The 16,709-nt window shown below is 36.9% G+C and overlaps 1 protein-coding gene across 2 annotated transcripts in view; it reads right to left on the bottom strand.

Moving 5' to 3' along the window:
* The window catches only part of IPO11 (importin 11), a 230,997-nt gene that overhangs the window by 109,095 nt on the left and 105,193 nt on the right, over positions 1–16,709 (bottom strand). For both annotated transcript variants that reach the window (XM_069096384.1, XM_069096383.1), the window contains 2 exons: positions 12,449–12,564; positions 3,447–3,523 (listed from right to left, as the gene is read on the bottom strand). In XM_069096384.1, coding sequence (XP_068952485.1) covers positions 3,447–3,523; positions 12,449–12,564 — 193 coding nt within the window. The remainder of the gene's footprint in view (positions 1–3,446; positions 3,524–12,448; positions 12,565–16,709) is intronic.

Below are 16,709 nucleotides of genomic sequence, written 5' to 3'. Positions count from 1 at the left end.
TAGTCAGTCTGTCAATAAGCATTTATTAAGCACTTACTATATACCAGGCACTGTGTTAGGCACAAGAAATATATCCCTGCCTTCCAGAAGTGAAGGGAGCCAAAATACCTGATCCAGAATCAGGCTGGTCCTAGATAAGTTAGCTCCAGGTTTTCCAGTGGCCAGTCCATATTGTCCAGTCCTGATTTTCTCTGTGATGCAGCTGTAAATCAGAGTCAGCCTGATATCCTGAGATGCAGAGCTCTGCCCTGTTCTGGGATGTTTGCCAGAAGGTATTAGCTTATCCATACATTTTAGATACTATTCTTATGGTTTGGAATCAAGGACATTGATAACTGTCAAGTCCTACTTGACATCACTGTCTGGCATCTTGAAACTGAACAAAGCAGTATTAGAAAACTTAGTGACCTATCTTTGTTCTATTACTCTATAAAAACCTTGCTTACAGTATTAATAAACGGATTGATTGCATTGATTAATCTCATCTGGACCACGGTTACAAATCATACTTTCTCAATATTGCACATCATTTTAGAGTTGGCACAAGAAACTACTTAGTGTTAACCCTAAACTTATACTGTGTCTGTACTGTGATGGAGGAAAACAACAAATAAAAAAGAAGTAGGGGGTGGTGGAGAGGGGAAGAAAAAACTAGGGAAAAAAGCTGTGGAAAAGAGTCAGCAGTACAGCCTAGAGAAGGATAGAGACATCTTTGGCCTGAGCCTCCTTTTTACTGAAGGAAGCAGCCACTCAGAAGATGAGGCCACAGAAGCTACGTGTATTCCAAATGTGTGAAGTACCCTAACGGTGGAATGAGCTTCTAAGGTGACAAAGTTCTGTGGAGATTAGCCGCTAGTATAGCCTGGAGAGGGCTAAAGGACTTTAAATGACAAATGGAGAATTTTCTATTTAATTCTGGAAGTTAACAGGGAGTCACTGGAGTTTTCTGAATAAGGAGGTAAAATAGTCAGACCAGAATTTTAACACTAGGCCTAACCATCAATACTGTCATTTGACCTACTGATGCAATCTAACAATCCCTAGACTCTGATGTCAGCCAGAATACTGCTGGCCCTTAGGACTTCTAGGTCTTTGACTTTGTTCTGGTCCTGATCTTTCTTTTAAGTCCCTTAAAGGAGAAGCAGCTAATTTGAATTTTATAGATGAGAAGAATAAGCCCCAAAGTAGGAGATGACACCTAGAATTCAGTATGAACAAAAAACACTTTGGTCCAGATTTCATAGTCTTTCATGTATGTTCATTCCAACTCTTTTTTTCTTCACAAAATTTTACACAAGTCACACACAGCAGAACTGAACAACAGAAATATGTACTAGGTACAGTGGAGGAAACAAATAAGTATAGAATACAGACTTGGCTTTCAAAGGGCTTGCTACCTACTTTAAGAAACAAGACAATCACTTAACCAAAAAACGATAAGGATTTAAAGGGATCATAGTGCTGAAATTCTTAACTTTGGGTCAACAACCCCTTTGGTAGTTAATAGAAGCCTATGGAACCTTTTCTCAGGATGTTTTTTAAATGTTCTCTTAGATTTTTTTTAATTAAAAGAAGTACCAATATGTGAAAGGGAAGAGAAGATATATCTATGCTGTTGCCACTTCAAGGAGGAGGAACCAAGCATCTCTCAAGACAGACCATTCCTCTATGACCTTGCCAAGCCACAGTCTTGTGGCCCTCAGCTTCTCATCTGTAAAATGGGCAAGAGTGGGGGGCAGGGGCAAAGAGATGCTGATGAACTAGAGAAGCTCTAAGATCCCTTCCAGTTCCAAATCTGCAATCCGTGGAATACAGGCACGGTCTTAGAGATGAGGAAACCACTTACAGGTTCTCTATCCTTGATCACAAGCAGAGAGACTCTGCAGGAAAGCACTACAAACTGGAAGCAGCACTCAAATTTAATATCCAGGACTTCTAGTTAACCAGGATTTAAAACTTCTTGTTTCAGCAAAATTATCCTACCACAGCTCTGTTCTCTGAAGCTATCATTGATTCTCCTTTTAGATCATGGTCATTTTTCTTATCGTCAAAGAATTTTCTAGCTTAGCATTCACTAAAAATTAATTTCTACCTGTTAGGTATACTGAATACAGATAAGGTGTCTTTTTTGCTCTACTCACTAGTTAAGAAAGATGCCTTCTGAACCTGAAATAATTTTCTCCTTTTTCACTGGTTTTAAAGTACCATTTCAACAGAAATGTTGACACTCACAGTGAATGATCCATAAAACACAAGAGTCTTTGGAATATATAAAATCCAAATTATAGAAAAGAAAGAATTAACCTGAAATTTGTCTTTTACCATTCTAAAATTCAATAACTTTTTAAATAAACATACCATATTTAAAGACACTGGGAATAAACAGACAGAAATTAAACCATCCCTGTCCCCAAGGAGATAACATATTTTAAGGACAATATGTTCACAGATAAGTAAATATAAAAGATATAAGATATAATACTAAAAATTTTCAAGAGAGAGAGAATAATCTGAAATGTGCTTTGAAGGAAACTATAGGGTTCTAAATTTATATAAGTATTTTGAATATATAATCAAATTTCAACCTATCTTTCTAGTCCTATTTGACCTTCTTCCTCATGACTTTCTCTATTTTCCAAGCCATACTGAAACAGGACCCATTTCTTTAAATCATATTAACTTTATCCACAATTATGAATTTGCAATTCAATTGAATAAACTCTAGCCAAACACTGGATTAGTAGTCATCAAGCCTGAATCTGAATCCTTGGCTTTCTTACTCCGTGAGGGAAGTTACTACAATCACTGTAATCTTTGTACACTCAGCACATTATACTACTTTGGAACATGAATGATGCAGGGAAAGAACACTGGATTAGGAGTCATCAAGCCTTACTCCAAATCCTGGCTTTCTTACTACTAGCTATCTGACTTGAGGGCATGTCTCTTCATATTTATGAGAAAAAGTTTTCACTTGAGGAAAATAAGGGATTGCATAATACATAATCACTTTCTACCATAAAATCCTATAGCTTACAAAATATTTGCTGAATTTGAAATTTTGAATCTTTCTATATAATCAGGGCACGTGTTTTTTTTCCCCAATTTTCTGTATTCCAAGATTCTTAAAACAGTAACGAACTGATGACATAAACACACTGATTAATGACATGGACACATATGAAGGACATTAAAAATTTAACAACTGAAAATATGTTCCATCCAATATTTATTAAATAACTTAAAGTCCAATTTTACATGCTGTAGTTATACCTTTATAAGCAAAAATGGTAATAAACCCAAGGAAATTTTGGAAAATTATTCAGATGTGATCATGTATTTTTAAATAACAGAGGGTTAGAAAATGAGAATAATTTTAAAAAGAATAATGCCTGAAAAATTGACTGTAAATATAAACTTCAAAAATTTTATATTTGAATACGTACCAAGAAGTGGGGACATGTTCTGAAAGATTCTAAGCAGCTCTGGTGTAAGACATGGACTGTTCTCCAATGTCACTAACCTAGAAAAAGATAAAACAAAATGCAAAAGTCATTTACTTTTTATTAAACATAGTTTTTAAAACTGTAGCAGATATAAACATAATTTCTTATCTCAGGTGTACTCAATATGATCCATACCTGAAACACAGCACATGATGATAAGGAGAGAAATAAACACCCTACAAAAAATTCAAAATCCAAGAAAGCCAATATACAAACTATTTAATCTACATGTGTAGATTGTATACATATACATGTGTACACGTATGCACCAACAGTGAAATGGCCGAAAAGGTGTTCCCTAACATAATCAAAACTGATTTTTTTTTCACTACAAGATACTTCCTAATTTTGAGAATTATACCATATCTTCTACAGGAAAAGATTCATTGTATTCAAATATCTACCAGCAATGAAATTGTGCTGCTAGAAGCAAAACAATTCTTGCTCTGGAACAATCAACAGGGATATAAACACTTTAATTATAGTCATTGTTTTTGTGGCAATAATACTGATTGTTGTTTTAAAAAAAAAAATCTGAGCTATAAACTGGCTAAGCCTGCAATCACCAAATTATTTCCAAACCAATGAAATAGAACCCTTTTAAGGAGAACATACTAATCAGAAAAACTACCTTTATCATCTGTACTTGGTTTTTGTGGTTTTTTTGGTGAGTCTTATTTTTTTTTAATTCCAACTGGCAGTTTTTTTTTTTAAAGCAATCAGGGTTAAGTAACTTGCTCAAGGTTACACGGCCAGTTATTTCTGGGTGTGGTGCTGAGTATCTGAGCCCGGATTTGATCCAGGTCATCCCGACACTGGAGCCGGTGCTCTTACTCGCTGAGCCACCTGGCCACCCCTAAGCAATCAGCGTTAAGTAACTTGCTCAAGGTTACACGGCCAGGTGTTTCTGGGTGGGTGCTAAGTGTCTGAGCCCGGGATTCGGGATTCGATCTCCAGGTCTTCTCAACACTGGAGCTGGTGCTCTTACTCGCTGTGCTACCTGGCCGCCCCAACTGGCAGTTTTTATCAATTCTCTGTTGATACCTCAGAATTTCCAAAATTTCTCTCACTACCTCCTCTGCAATTTATGTATTTAAGAGCTGTCTAGGAACCTGACAAGGAAACTGTCTCATAACACAGCTAGTATCTGTCAGAGGTAAGGCTTGATCCTAGGTATTCCTGACACTAAAACTGACTATCCACTATACTACACTGTCTCTCTGTTTATTAAATACATCTTGCATAACATTTCAAAAAGAGGGTTATAGAATAGCAGTTATTTCATAAGAAGAATTAAAAGGTGCTAGCTGTGTAGCACCCTACCTTACAATAACTCAAATAGTAAGAACCATGCCTAAAAAAATATGAAGATCTAGAGTGTACAAAAGCTTTTTTTTTAATCTGAAACTGAATGAATAGGAACAAGATCCCAAGTATACAATGCCTTCAACGTAGTAAAGAAAGGAAGAAAATTCTGAAATATTTGACAACTTTCATCAATGTAATGATAAATCTAGACTCTGGAGGACCGATAAAACACAATTCCCACTGCTTGGCAAAGAGGTGATAGACTAAAAGTGCAAAATAAGACAAATTTTTAGACATGGCCAATGTATGGATTTAGTTTCCTTCACTAGGTTTATTGGGTAAAAAGGTATAGGGCAAGTAGATGGGAGGGAAAAACTGGGGTGCAGTTAGGGACAAGAAATACTGATGCTAAAAAAATGAAAGAATAAGTGACGAATGATTTTTTAAATGCAGAAGAAAAGAATTCAGAAAGAAACACTGGAAAAGTTTTGCATATGGATCCAACAATGGGGGGTTGATGGTATATGCTACAATCCCAGGGCTAAGAGCATAAAACAATGGCCAGCCATGCCCCCTATCCTTGGGAAAACAAACTAGGTCTCAGTTTACTGATCTGTAAAATGAGGGAATTTTAGGCTATGAGAATATAAAGCTGAAAATTTCAGAACTGCTCTGAAACATAGGAAACGTATCAAAATATGGCTACAGAAGCATGAATAAAAAAACTATAACAGTTTAAAAATTATTTGAAAGAAAAATTTAAACTATTTAATGAAAAATAGAATGGCATGAGAATTTGATGAATCTGAATAGTCTGGTAAATAGAAAAGAGTATGAGCAAAGAAAAAGAATTAAGAAATACTAAACAAGAATCAGGGCAAAGGGTGATACAGTCTGGCTGAAAAAACACATGATGTTTAGAAAAGTTAAACAGACAACATTTCAAAAAAGTTTAAAGTAGAACTGACAACGGAAATAATAACAATAAAACATTTTTTTAAAACTGAAGAAAAATGTAATTCAGAAGGAGACACTAACCAACAAGAAATACTATAAAGTAGCAATATTTTTACAATGGAATATGCACTTTACACATAAACTAGAATAAAAGTTCACAGTTTTGAAAAAAATTCTATTTCTTCCTTTTCAACTGGAATGTCTGTAGTGGTGGACCAAGAATTCTAAGCTAAGAAGTTTATATTTTATTAAAAACACAACAGAGGGGGCGGCCAGGTAGCACAGCAAGTAAGAGCACCGGCTCCAGTGTTGAGACGACCTGGAGATCGAAACCCAGGCTCAGACACTTACTTAGCACCCACCCAGAAACACCTGGCCGTGTAACCTTGAGCAAGTTACTTAACCCCGATTGCTTAGGGGCGGCCAGGTGGCTCAGTGAGTAAGAGCACCAGCTCCAGTGTCGGGATGACCTGGATCAAATCCGGACTCAGATACTCAGCACCACACCCAGAAATAACTGGCCGTGTAACGTTGAGGAAGTTACTTAACCCCGATTGCTTTAAAGAAAAAAAAAAACACAACAGAGTACAACTAAAGGAAATTAACATTATCAAGCCTTGAGTTATGAAGATTACTTTGATAATATTGTGAAGAATTGGAAAGGTAAGAGCCTAGAGGATAAGAAAACCACTAGAAGGCTATTATAATTAGTGGAAATATGTGGAATAGTAGGAGTATGAGTAAAAAAGAGAGAAAAAAAGAGAGGTCATAGGTAAAAATCAGTAAAACTTAAGCAACTGAAAAGATATGAGAGATGTGGGAGAAAGACAAGTTGAGTTTGAATTGTGAGTGAAATATCTACTGTGCAGCTAGGGAGTACAAGTGGATAGAGTACTGGAACTGGAATCAAGAAGACTTGAGTTCAAATCCAGTCTCAGTTACTAGCTGTGTAACCTTGAACAAATCACTTTATCTGTCTTCATCAGTTTTTTCAGGTATAAAATGGGATAATAACAGTACCTACATCTCAGAATTGCTATGAGCATCAAATGAGATGATAATTGTAAAAGCATTTAACATAGTACCTGGCATATAGTAAACACTATATAAATGTTAGTTATTATTTTTGGTAGTTGTTCTTGTTCTCATTATAATATCCAAAAAGAGATCAAAGGATCACAGGTTTGGAACATAAAGGCACTTTAGAGTTCATCTAGCTTCATGGAACAGAATAAGTCCAAGGGAGGCAAAAATTTACCCAAATGGCAATTTCAAATAATGGATTTGAACTTGGTGGGGAAGTCAAGGATGGATATATTGTATGGAAATTATTCACCAAAGATTAATACTGGAAGCCATAAGGGTTGAAGAGTTTGTAAACTGAGTAAGGGAGAAGAGAGGATGGAGGCACCTGGAATGGTTTCTGAATCTGGCCCCATCCACTTCCATCTAGAGCAAAGGGGGCCAATGCAGCAGTGCAGAGGGTGGTGTCAAGACCGCCAACAGCAAAATTAAGTTTCTTATTCTCACTATAAAATGTTAATAATTATAAAATCCTAGCATACTTCTAAAAAGCAATTTAAACATGACAATATTTTAATATATTCACATGATTTATCTTCATAATTCAGATCAATCTCTCATTTTAAAAGTTTTTTTTAGATTTTGATTACTATTTGATGTTTCCTCATTACCTGGTTCACTTCTCTCTTTCTCTTTCCCTGCACTGTCTGGTCCCAAGGTGTTTCCCCCTGTTTTCCACTGCTTCTCTCAGCTATTCTGTTAGATGACACTCAGGTAGCTTTTCTTACTTGCCTCACTTGTTGTTTTTCTCACTTTGTTGTTCACTTTTAAATGCAAACTGAGTGTTGTCACAGCTGCAACCTACCAGCATAATCAAAAACTAAAATTCAAATTAGAAAGCTAATACCTATAAGCAGCATCCAGCACAAGTTATTAGAAGACAATTTTTTTCAGTCCAAGCGATTTGTCTAATAAAGTTGGGTTCCCAGTTACATATCCCTTTTTTTCCTGCCTTCTACTTGCTAAATACAAACTCCCAATCCACCAGATCTTGGTAAAGTGAAAACCTTAGTCCTTCCTAATTGATGTAGAGGGGAATAGTTTATTGGTCTCTGGGAGAGGAAACAGAATATGGAAAGGCCCTAGGCACCCATTTCACCTAACTTTTTGTACCTCACTCTTACTTAATGTAAAACCTTTTTTTTTCCAGCTTCTATCATATAACAAAAGGAACCTAATGGCATATCATAATAAGGGTTCAGGTAGTAAAATGATGTAATGAAACTTGATTGAACAGATAAATTTTTAAACCTCTGTTAATCAGGTTTAACTATTAAGAGTTCAAAATCAGCCTTAGAAAATTCTTTAGTGGGGTGGCTTGGTGGCACAGTAAGAGCACCAGCCCCGGAATTGGGAGGACCTGGGATCGGTTCCAGCCTCAGATAATTAACACCCACACAAAAAAAACTGGCCATGTAACCTTGGGCAAGTTACTTAACCCCAATTGCTTTAAAAAAAGAAAATTCTTTAGCTATATTTGCTCTAATCAAAATTATATGCATTCCCATCAGATAAAGAGAGGCTGAGGAGAGAAAAGAAAAATGTTTTAAGAAATCTCAAATATCCATATGGTGGCCCGGATCATACAATTAACTCATAGGGGCAATCATCACACATGACTTTTGTTGGATACTAGACAGTTCATGGTTTCAGCATTACATTGCTGGTTGCTAAATTCTACTTTCAGCTACGTCATAACTTTTCAAACTGTCTCATCTGTCACATAACTTTTCCACAGTCACAGTGATAAAAAGCAACAGTGTGAAAAAAAAGTGTGGAACAGCTAATGAAGGAAGTGGTGTCCAAGTTGATCCCAAGGTCTGAGAAGTTGGGCGATGCTTGAGAGGTTTACACATCCAATTAATAGGTAACAATGGTTAAGAATGTTAATTTATTTTTATGTTACAATTTATGCACATTTTCTTTTCAAATCATTTCTGAGTTGTTAGGACATAAATACTTATTAAACTGTTTGGACTTTACTTAATAAAAGGCATTCCTTTTGATCTGTGCTCCTTTGAAAAAATTATTGTGATACAAAGAAGCACAATGAACCAAAAAAGTTTGGAAACCTCCTTTCACCAGAAGAATGTTGCCTCTCTTGTCAAACAGGGTCACTTTTTGGTTTGTTTTCAGTTAACTATTTTTCTCTAAAGAAATGGCTATGATGCAAAAATAAAAGCTTTAAATAAGAATTTTTAAAAAAAGAACACAAATAGTGTTCCTCCCAGTAGCCATGTGGATTAGCAAATCAAGAACTCTGAATTAACAAACTGAGAGGGGCAGAGTCAAGATGGCAGAGTAGAAGCAGGACCTCCCTGCTAGTACAGCTTCCACCTTCCCCGATCAATGTAAAAAGGGGACTCTGAACAAACTTTGGAGCTGCAGAACCCACAAAATGACACAGAGAAGCCAACCTCCCGCTGAGGAAAGCCCTGCCAGCACAGTGCTCTGGGAGATGAGGCCAGACCCACCGTGTGCTGGAGGTTTCAGTCCCAGGGCGGGTCTGACCAGCCACCTGCAAGAGGGACTCCAGATCAGCAGCAGCTGTGGCCTTTTCCAGACTTATCTACACACAGATGCAAAGGACAAAGTGAGAGGTCAGTGCAGTCTGGACTTTGGGACCCAGTAAGTGGGAGTACCTTGGCTTTTGCACCCGGGCGAGAAGGCACTGAGCCACCTGCGCAGCCAGCCAGCACCACATGGCAGCTTCAGCTCCTGGCCTGCAGAGTGTAGGGGGACCAAGCAACCAGTCTGAGGGGTAGTCGCTCTTCCTTTAACCTACTTGCATATGGATTGCAGTCGAGGATGGAGGTCCTGGGGTGTGTGTCCAGCTTGCCAGAGCCTGTGGAGGCCTCAGACAGGGCACCCAACTAATACCTCCGGCAGCTGAGAAAACCCCAGCATTTGGGACAAAAGCTCCCCTGTCTGGTGGCAGAGTCCTACTGTGGCAAAAAGCCCAGGGGTCAAGTGACTGAGGGGCAACATGACCAGGCAAAGGAAACAAAGCAGACAGAAGATTCCAACATTACACTCCTATTCTGGGGACAAAAAAGAGCAAAGCATGGAACAGGAGGAAGGCAGTGAAGTCAGAACTCCTGCACCAAAAGCTTCAAAGGAAAATACAAGCTGGTTACAGGCCATAGAGGACCTTAAGAAGCAGATAAGAGAAGTGGAGGAAAAATTGGAAAGAGAAATGAGAATACTGCAAGAAAATTACGAAATGAGAGTCAACAGCCTGAGGAAAATCACACCTTAAAAAATAGACTAACTCAAATGGCAAAAGAGGCTCAAAAAGGCAGTGAGGAGAAGAATGCCTTAAAAAGTCAAATTTGCCAAATGGAAAAAAGAATCTCAAAAGTTCAATGAGGAGAATCATTGCTTCAGAATTAGATTGGAGCAAATGGAAGCTAATGACTTTATGAAAAATCAAGTTGCCATTAAACAGATCCAAACAAATGAAAGAATAGAAGGCAATGTGAAATATCTCATGGGAAAAACCGACCTGGAAAATAGATCCAGGAGAGATAATTTTAAAATTATTGGACTACCTGAAAGCCATAATCAAAGTAAGAACCTAGAAATCATCCTCCAGGAAGTTCTCAAAGAAAACTGCCCTGATGTTTTAGAACCAGAGGACAAAATAGAGGTTGAAAGAATCCACCGATCACCTCCTGAAAAAGAACCCAAAAAGAAAACTCCAAGGAATATTATAGCCAGGTTCCAGAATTCCCAGATTAAGGAGAAAATATTACAAGCAGCCAGAAAGTAACTATTTGAATTTTGTGGAAACACAATCAGGATAACCCAGGATCTGGCATCTCCTACACTGAGGGATTGAAGGGCTTGGAATATGATATTCTGGAGGTCAGAGGAGCTGGGATTAAAACCAAGAATCACCTACCCAGCAAAACTGAGTGAAAATATGGTCATTCAGTGGAATAGAGGACTTTCAGGCATTCTTGATGAAAAAACCAGAGTTGAACAGAAAATCTGACATTCAGATACAAGAAGCAAGAGAAGCATGAGAAGGTAAACAGGGAAAAGAAATCATAAGGAACTTATCAAAGTTGAACTATTAATATTCCTACATGGAAAAACAATAATTGTAACTGATGAAAATTTTCTCAGTATGAAAATAGTGGAAGGTAACAGAAATATATATATGAGGGTATATGGGCATATGAATACATATGTGAATGTGTGTATATATGTTTACAGGTATACATAGACAGAGGGCACAGGACCAATTTAACAGGAAGGAATGATATTTAAAAGGTGAAATTAAAAGGTGAGAGAGGAATATAATGAGAGGAGATGGGGAGAGACAGAATGGGGTAAACTATCTCATATAGAAGAGGCAAGGGAAAATGGTTACAATGGAGCGGAAGAATAGGAAGGCAAAACGGAATGGGTCAACCTTATTCCCATTAAATTTGGCTGGGGGAGGGAATGAAATACACACTAAATGGGGTATCTCACCCTACAGGAGAGTAGGGGTGAAGGAGATGAGAGGGAAGGCAGGCTAGGGCGGGGGAAGTTGGAAGCACCCACTTTTGAAAAGGGACAGGATCAAAGTAGAGAATAGAAAACAAGTGGGAGGTGGGATAGGAGGGAGGGAAATATAGTCAGTCTTTTACAATATATCTACTATGTTATTGTTTTGCATTAGCCATACATGTACAACCTATACTGAACTGCTTATCTTCCCAGAAAGGGTGGGTGACAAGGAAGGGAATGAATCTGGAATTCAGTTTTAAAATCAAATGTTTAAATATATATATACTATTATTAATACTATTGTACATGTAATTGGGAAATAAGATATTCAGGCACTGGGGCATAGAGATCCACCATTCCCTACTGGAAAAGTCGAAAGGGATATGGGAGAAAATATGGGAGATAGCAGATTGGAGGAGGGGATATCCTGTGGGACTATTTTGGGGTGGTGGGTAGGGGAAAAACGGGGAGAAAATTTGTAACTCAAAATCTGGTGGAAATGAATGATTTGTCAGAAGTTAATAAAGCATTTCAAAAATAAAAAAAAAATAAGAATTAACAAACTGAACCCAAGGAGTTATGTGTATATAGTTCATTACAATTTCTGACTAACTAAAGCTAATAAATGTGGTCTAAATGTTAATTTTGAATCTCATCCTCCTAACTTATTTATTTGAAGAGCCATTTTTATATACTTAGGTTTACATATAACTTCCATACACTGAGAAATTCATTTTAAACATAGTCCTGTCATTGAGGAATGGATACCTGTTAACCTTTCCAGGAAAGCAACATATGTCAAAAACAAAAACTATATGCTACTATGTCAGGACGAAAAAGAAAATCACTATTGTAGTGAACCTTGTGTTTCAGACATATCTCAGCACTCACTGGATTAAAGAAGGTGAAAAATAACTTCTGTGTATCCAGTAAAATCACATTCCAACTCTGCTAACCTCTCAGGAAAGACAATCTTTGCATATAGGAATTTACCATAATCCCAATATATTCCCAAAATGACAGATTCCATAGAGTAATTAAAGGAGGAAGGCAGGAATAAAAGTAAAATTGAGACCCAGGGTTCTCCCTCTTACCATAATTCTAAACCATCTTCCAGAAGATAAACATGTGGTGGCTGGGAAACATCTGTACTCAGTTGAATAATTGGGAGCAGGAAAGGATACAGGTTCTTGCTGTCAGCTCCTAATCCCTAAAGGAAGAATAAATAAAACTCAAGACACTCTAAGATAACCAAAAAATCCCCCAAAAAACCCACACAAATCAACAATAACAAAAATCCTCCTAAAAGTCAATACATATTGAACAGAATTATTCTTTAAATTAGTCCTATTTACCAATATCAGTTATATCAAGTAAGTTCTCTTCTATTTTCTTACAACTGGACAAAATTATCAGTATAATCTAATGACAATTAAAATAATGTAACCCAAACTTGGATATGGTTAGGTGGTAGAAGCTTCCAAATGTATAATTTTTTTTAACACCCATGTTTTTGTTACTGGCTAAGTATTCAATTTGGTATTTATAAGTCTTTCTCTATAACAGACACCTCTAAATAAAGGATTTAAATTGTCTAGAATGGAAAGGAGCCAGCGTGGAATGTCTTTAACAAGTACAGACTGCAACCAGTTTCAAGATGAAGAGTATTATAAGTTCCTGTGGTTCAAAGAATTTCTGTCATTTGTCCACGGTACATGACTAGTAACAATCAGATGTGAGAAGGAAACTCAGATATTCCTAACTCCCAAATCATGCTGCTGTCAAAAATAAGAAACCATCAACTAAAAATTCTGTTTGTCTAACTGAATTGAATGAGTCAACTATGCATCATGATTTATGATCTTGTAACTTACAAAGAAGCCCAAGGGAAAAAGTTGTAAAGTGTGAAACTCTTACTTTCTATCATAACTTCTTTAACAAAAGACTGAAGTGAAGGGATGGAAATTAAACTACTATTATATACAAAAAATGAATGGTTTTCATGTTAAAGAACTGATATGGTAGCTGGTCACCATAACAAATTTTGAAAGTTGCCTAATGTCAAAAATCGACAGGAAAAATACCTCAAATTTTAATGGAATAAAACTGCGGTAAAAGATTATTAATTTTTTAAAATCTCCTAATTGACAGTATATAACAGGTTAAGCATGATTTGCCCAAGAAATGTTAATGTATCTGCTCAGTTGGGTCATGTATCAGAGCTGGCAAAATAAGTTAAAGAATAAAGGAACTGTGGCGGAGCCAAGATGGCGGAGTAGAAGCACGACCTTCCCGCAGCTCCAGCTTCCACCTTCCCAATCCATGTAAAAAGGGGACTCTATACAAATTTTGGAGCTGCAGAACCCACAAAATGACACAGAGAAGCTAACCTCCCACTGAGGACAGTCCGGCAGGCCGGCAGGAATCAGCCAGCGCAGTGTTCTGGAAGCTGAGCCCAGCCCCACAACAAGGCTTTAGCTCCAGGGTGGGCCTGACCAGCCTCCACACCAGAAGGACTCAAGATCAGCAACAGCTGTGGCCTTTTACAGATTTATCAACACATAGATGCAAAGGACAAAGTGAGAGGTCAGTGTAGTCTGAACTCTGGGACCAGTAAGTGGGAGTGCATGGCTTTTACCCCCGGGGCGAGAAGCCGCTGAGATGCCTGCACAGCCAGCCAGTGACACATGGTGGCTTCAGCTCCTGGCCTGCAGAGTGTAGGGGGACCAAGCACCAGTCTGAGGAGTAATCACTCTTGCTTTAACCTGCTTGGATCTGGATTGCAGTCTAGGGTGGAGGTCCTGGGGTGTGTGTCCAGCTTGCCAGAGCGTGTGGAGACCTCAGAGAGGACACCCATCTAATACCTCCAGCAGCAGACAAAACCCCAACGTTTATAAAAAGAAAAAATGAGCTATCATTTGAAAAGGTCACTTTTATAAAAACTAGGGAAATCACAACGATCACACATACTAATTTAGTTTTATGGAAAGAAAAAATCATATGTTTTTTTAAATTATAGTTGAGCTCAAAAAATTTTAAATAAAAAATAAATTTTAAATATCAAGCCATTTCAACAGCAATGGAGATTATTCAGGCATTTGTATTAGCAAATATCTTATGAGTATAACAATGATTAGTTTTATAGTGAGTACTCTTAGATTCTCAATAAGTGGTGAACTATAAAAGGCTATTAGTCTTTCACAGCATTAAAAGTTAGATGATTTAAAGTAAATTCCTGTGAAGAGAATCTCAAAGTTTACAAAAAACAAAAATCAATTTTAAAGAGAATTAATGTGTACAATTTAGAATATTTTTATTTGTTGGGATTTATTCTAATATTTGTCAGTCTCACTTTCCCATCCATGTTAAAATTATGGTAAGACAATGATGGTCTGTTCATGATTTAATAATATGGTATATTTCAGTACTCTTTCTAAAAGCAATTAAAGTAACACAGAAATATAATCTACCTAATGGAAAATTCAATTTTAAGAAAGTTACAGTTTTCCAATTAGTTTAATAATTTGGCAATACCTGCAGAGCTAATCACAAGGTAGAACAAGCTATTCTCTTCCTCTTAAGATCATGAGATCATAAATTTAGAGCCAGGAAGAGTCTTAAATGCCCTAAAGTCCAAAGCCTCTATTTAACAATGAGACAACTGAGGTAGAGAGCTTAAGCACTTTGCCCATGTAGTCAGTGGCCAAAGCAGGATTTGAATCCAGGTTCTCTGACTCTGCTACACTCAGTTACACCAATCCTTTCTTCATTAAAGATGAAAATTATTCCAAATTCTCAAGATAATAGCCCTGGAGTAAAAACACTCCTTGGAACACATGAGCTGAGCCGAATGCATGCTGAAGAATGGCTTGGTAGCAGATGCATGCCTGTGGTCTGAGGAACTACCGAGATAAACTTAGAGGGTTTCAAGAAGCTGGGCCCCAAATGATGTATCTTCAGCATCAGATCCTGAATCATAAGGATGCAACATGCCATGCATAACCTGAGGACAATACCCACAAATCCTTGAAATCTGATATAGTGAAATAAATGAAGTATTTTAAGTCCCTCTCTCTAAGCCTGCACTTCTCATCTCATAAAGGTTGGACTATCTATCTTAAAGGTTTTGAATAAAATTCAAAGTGCTACATCATGTAACTCTTATAGTTTTATAGAAAAAACCCTGATGTTACATTAACAAAAGACAATAGTGCTAGGAACTAATAACAGGCATTTATTAACATGTGGTTTTCTATTTTAACAGTGCAAGATCAGATACTTCTTGCCATATGTAAAGAAGTGAAACAATAAAATTCAAAAGAAAAAGCAAGTCTCATTTTAAGAAAATTCAATTTACAAGACAACATTATTTTTTAAAATATATTTTGAAACTTTTTCAGATGTCTTAATGAAATAAAGAGTTATTTAACCTAGGTAATGAAATGAGGAATAGAGGAAGTATGGTAGGGTGAATAGGGCAATAGACTTAAGAGTCAAGAAGCACTACATTCAAAAACTACCTTTGATGTGTACTAGCTGTATGACCCTTGGCAAATCACTTAACCTCTCTGTGGTTTTGCCCTCTGTAAATTGGGGGTGGCAATGGAGGGCTATACTTGATGGTTTCAAAGGTCCCTTCCAGCTCTAAGACAATCCAGATGTTATTAAATCTTGATAGATTTGTGCCTGAAGATAGCTAGATAGCCATGTTAAATAGTGGTATGGCAAGATCCACTGTACAGGGTATTTTCTCCATTTTAAAACAAGCCTGGGTCTTTGAAGTGACACAAACGTAGTCAATAATAATCTACCACATAACCATTTGGTTTAATAATTTAAAAAAGAAAGCAAAATAAAGAGCCTAAAGTATAACTTTCAAGAGAAATATGAATATTTAGACTTGTAATTAAAGATACAAGCACATATGCAAGGCCAGGAAAAAGTACAGGAATATCAGAAGAACAAAGCACTTACTATATCCCTGCCTGTAGGGAAAGCAGAAGAAAACTAAAAAAAAAAAAATTGGAGAAACATGATTAATTTACTTTTTTTCACTGTTTCTCTCTTCCAGACAGTCTTCCCCCTCAATTCCCACCCTACCTGTCTACCCGCCCTATCTTTATACTATTAGGGATAATTTTCAGGCTGACCACAGGTGGCAAATCTTGGTTGGAGAATTTTGACACAACTCCACTGTGTGGAGATATTACAATTAAAACTATTAGTCTCCATGAGTTTATGGTCCATAATATATATACATATATATATATATATGTATAGATAGATAGATAGATAGATAGATAGATAGATAGATAGATAGATAGATAGATAGATAGATAGATAGATAGATAGATA

Source organism: Petaurus breviceps, unplaced genomic scaffold (assembly GCF_028583685.1).
Source record: "Petaurus breviceps papuanus isolate PSGF00001 unplaced genomic scaffold, PetGlider_PUasm1.0 229, whole genome shotgun sequence".
Classification (NCBI taxonomy): domain Eukaryota; kingdom Metazoa; phylum Chordata; class Mammalia; order Diprotodontia; family Petauridae; genus Petaurus; species Petaurus breviceps.
This window is presented reverse-complemented; position numbering and strand designations above follow the sequence as displayed.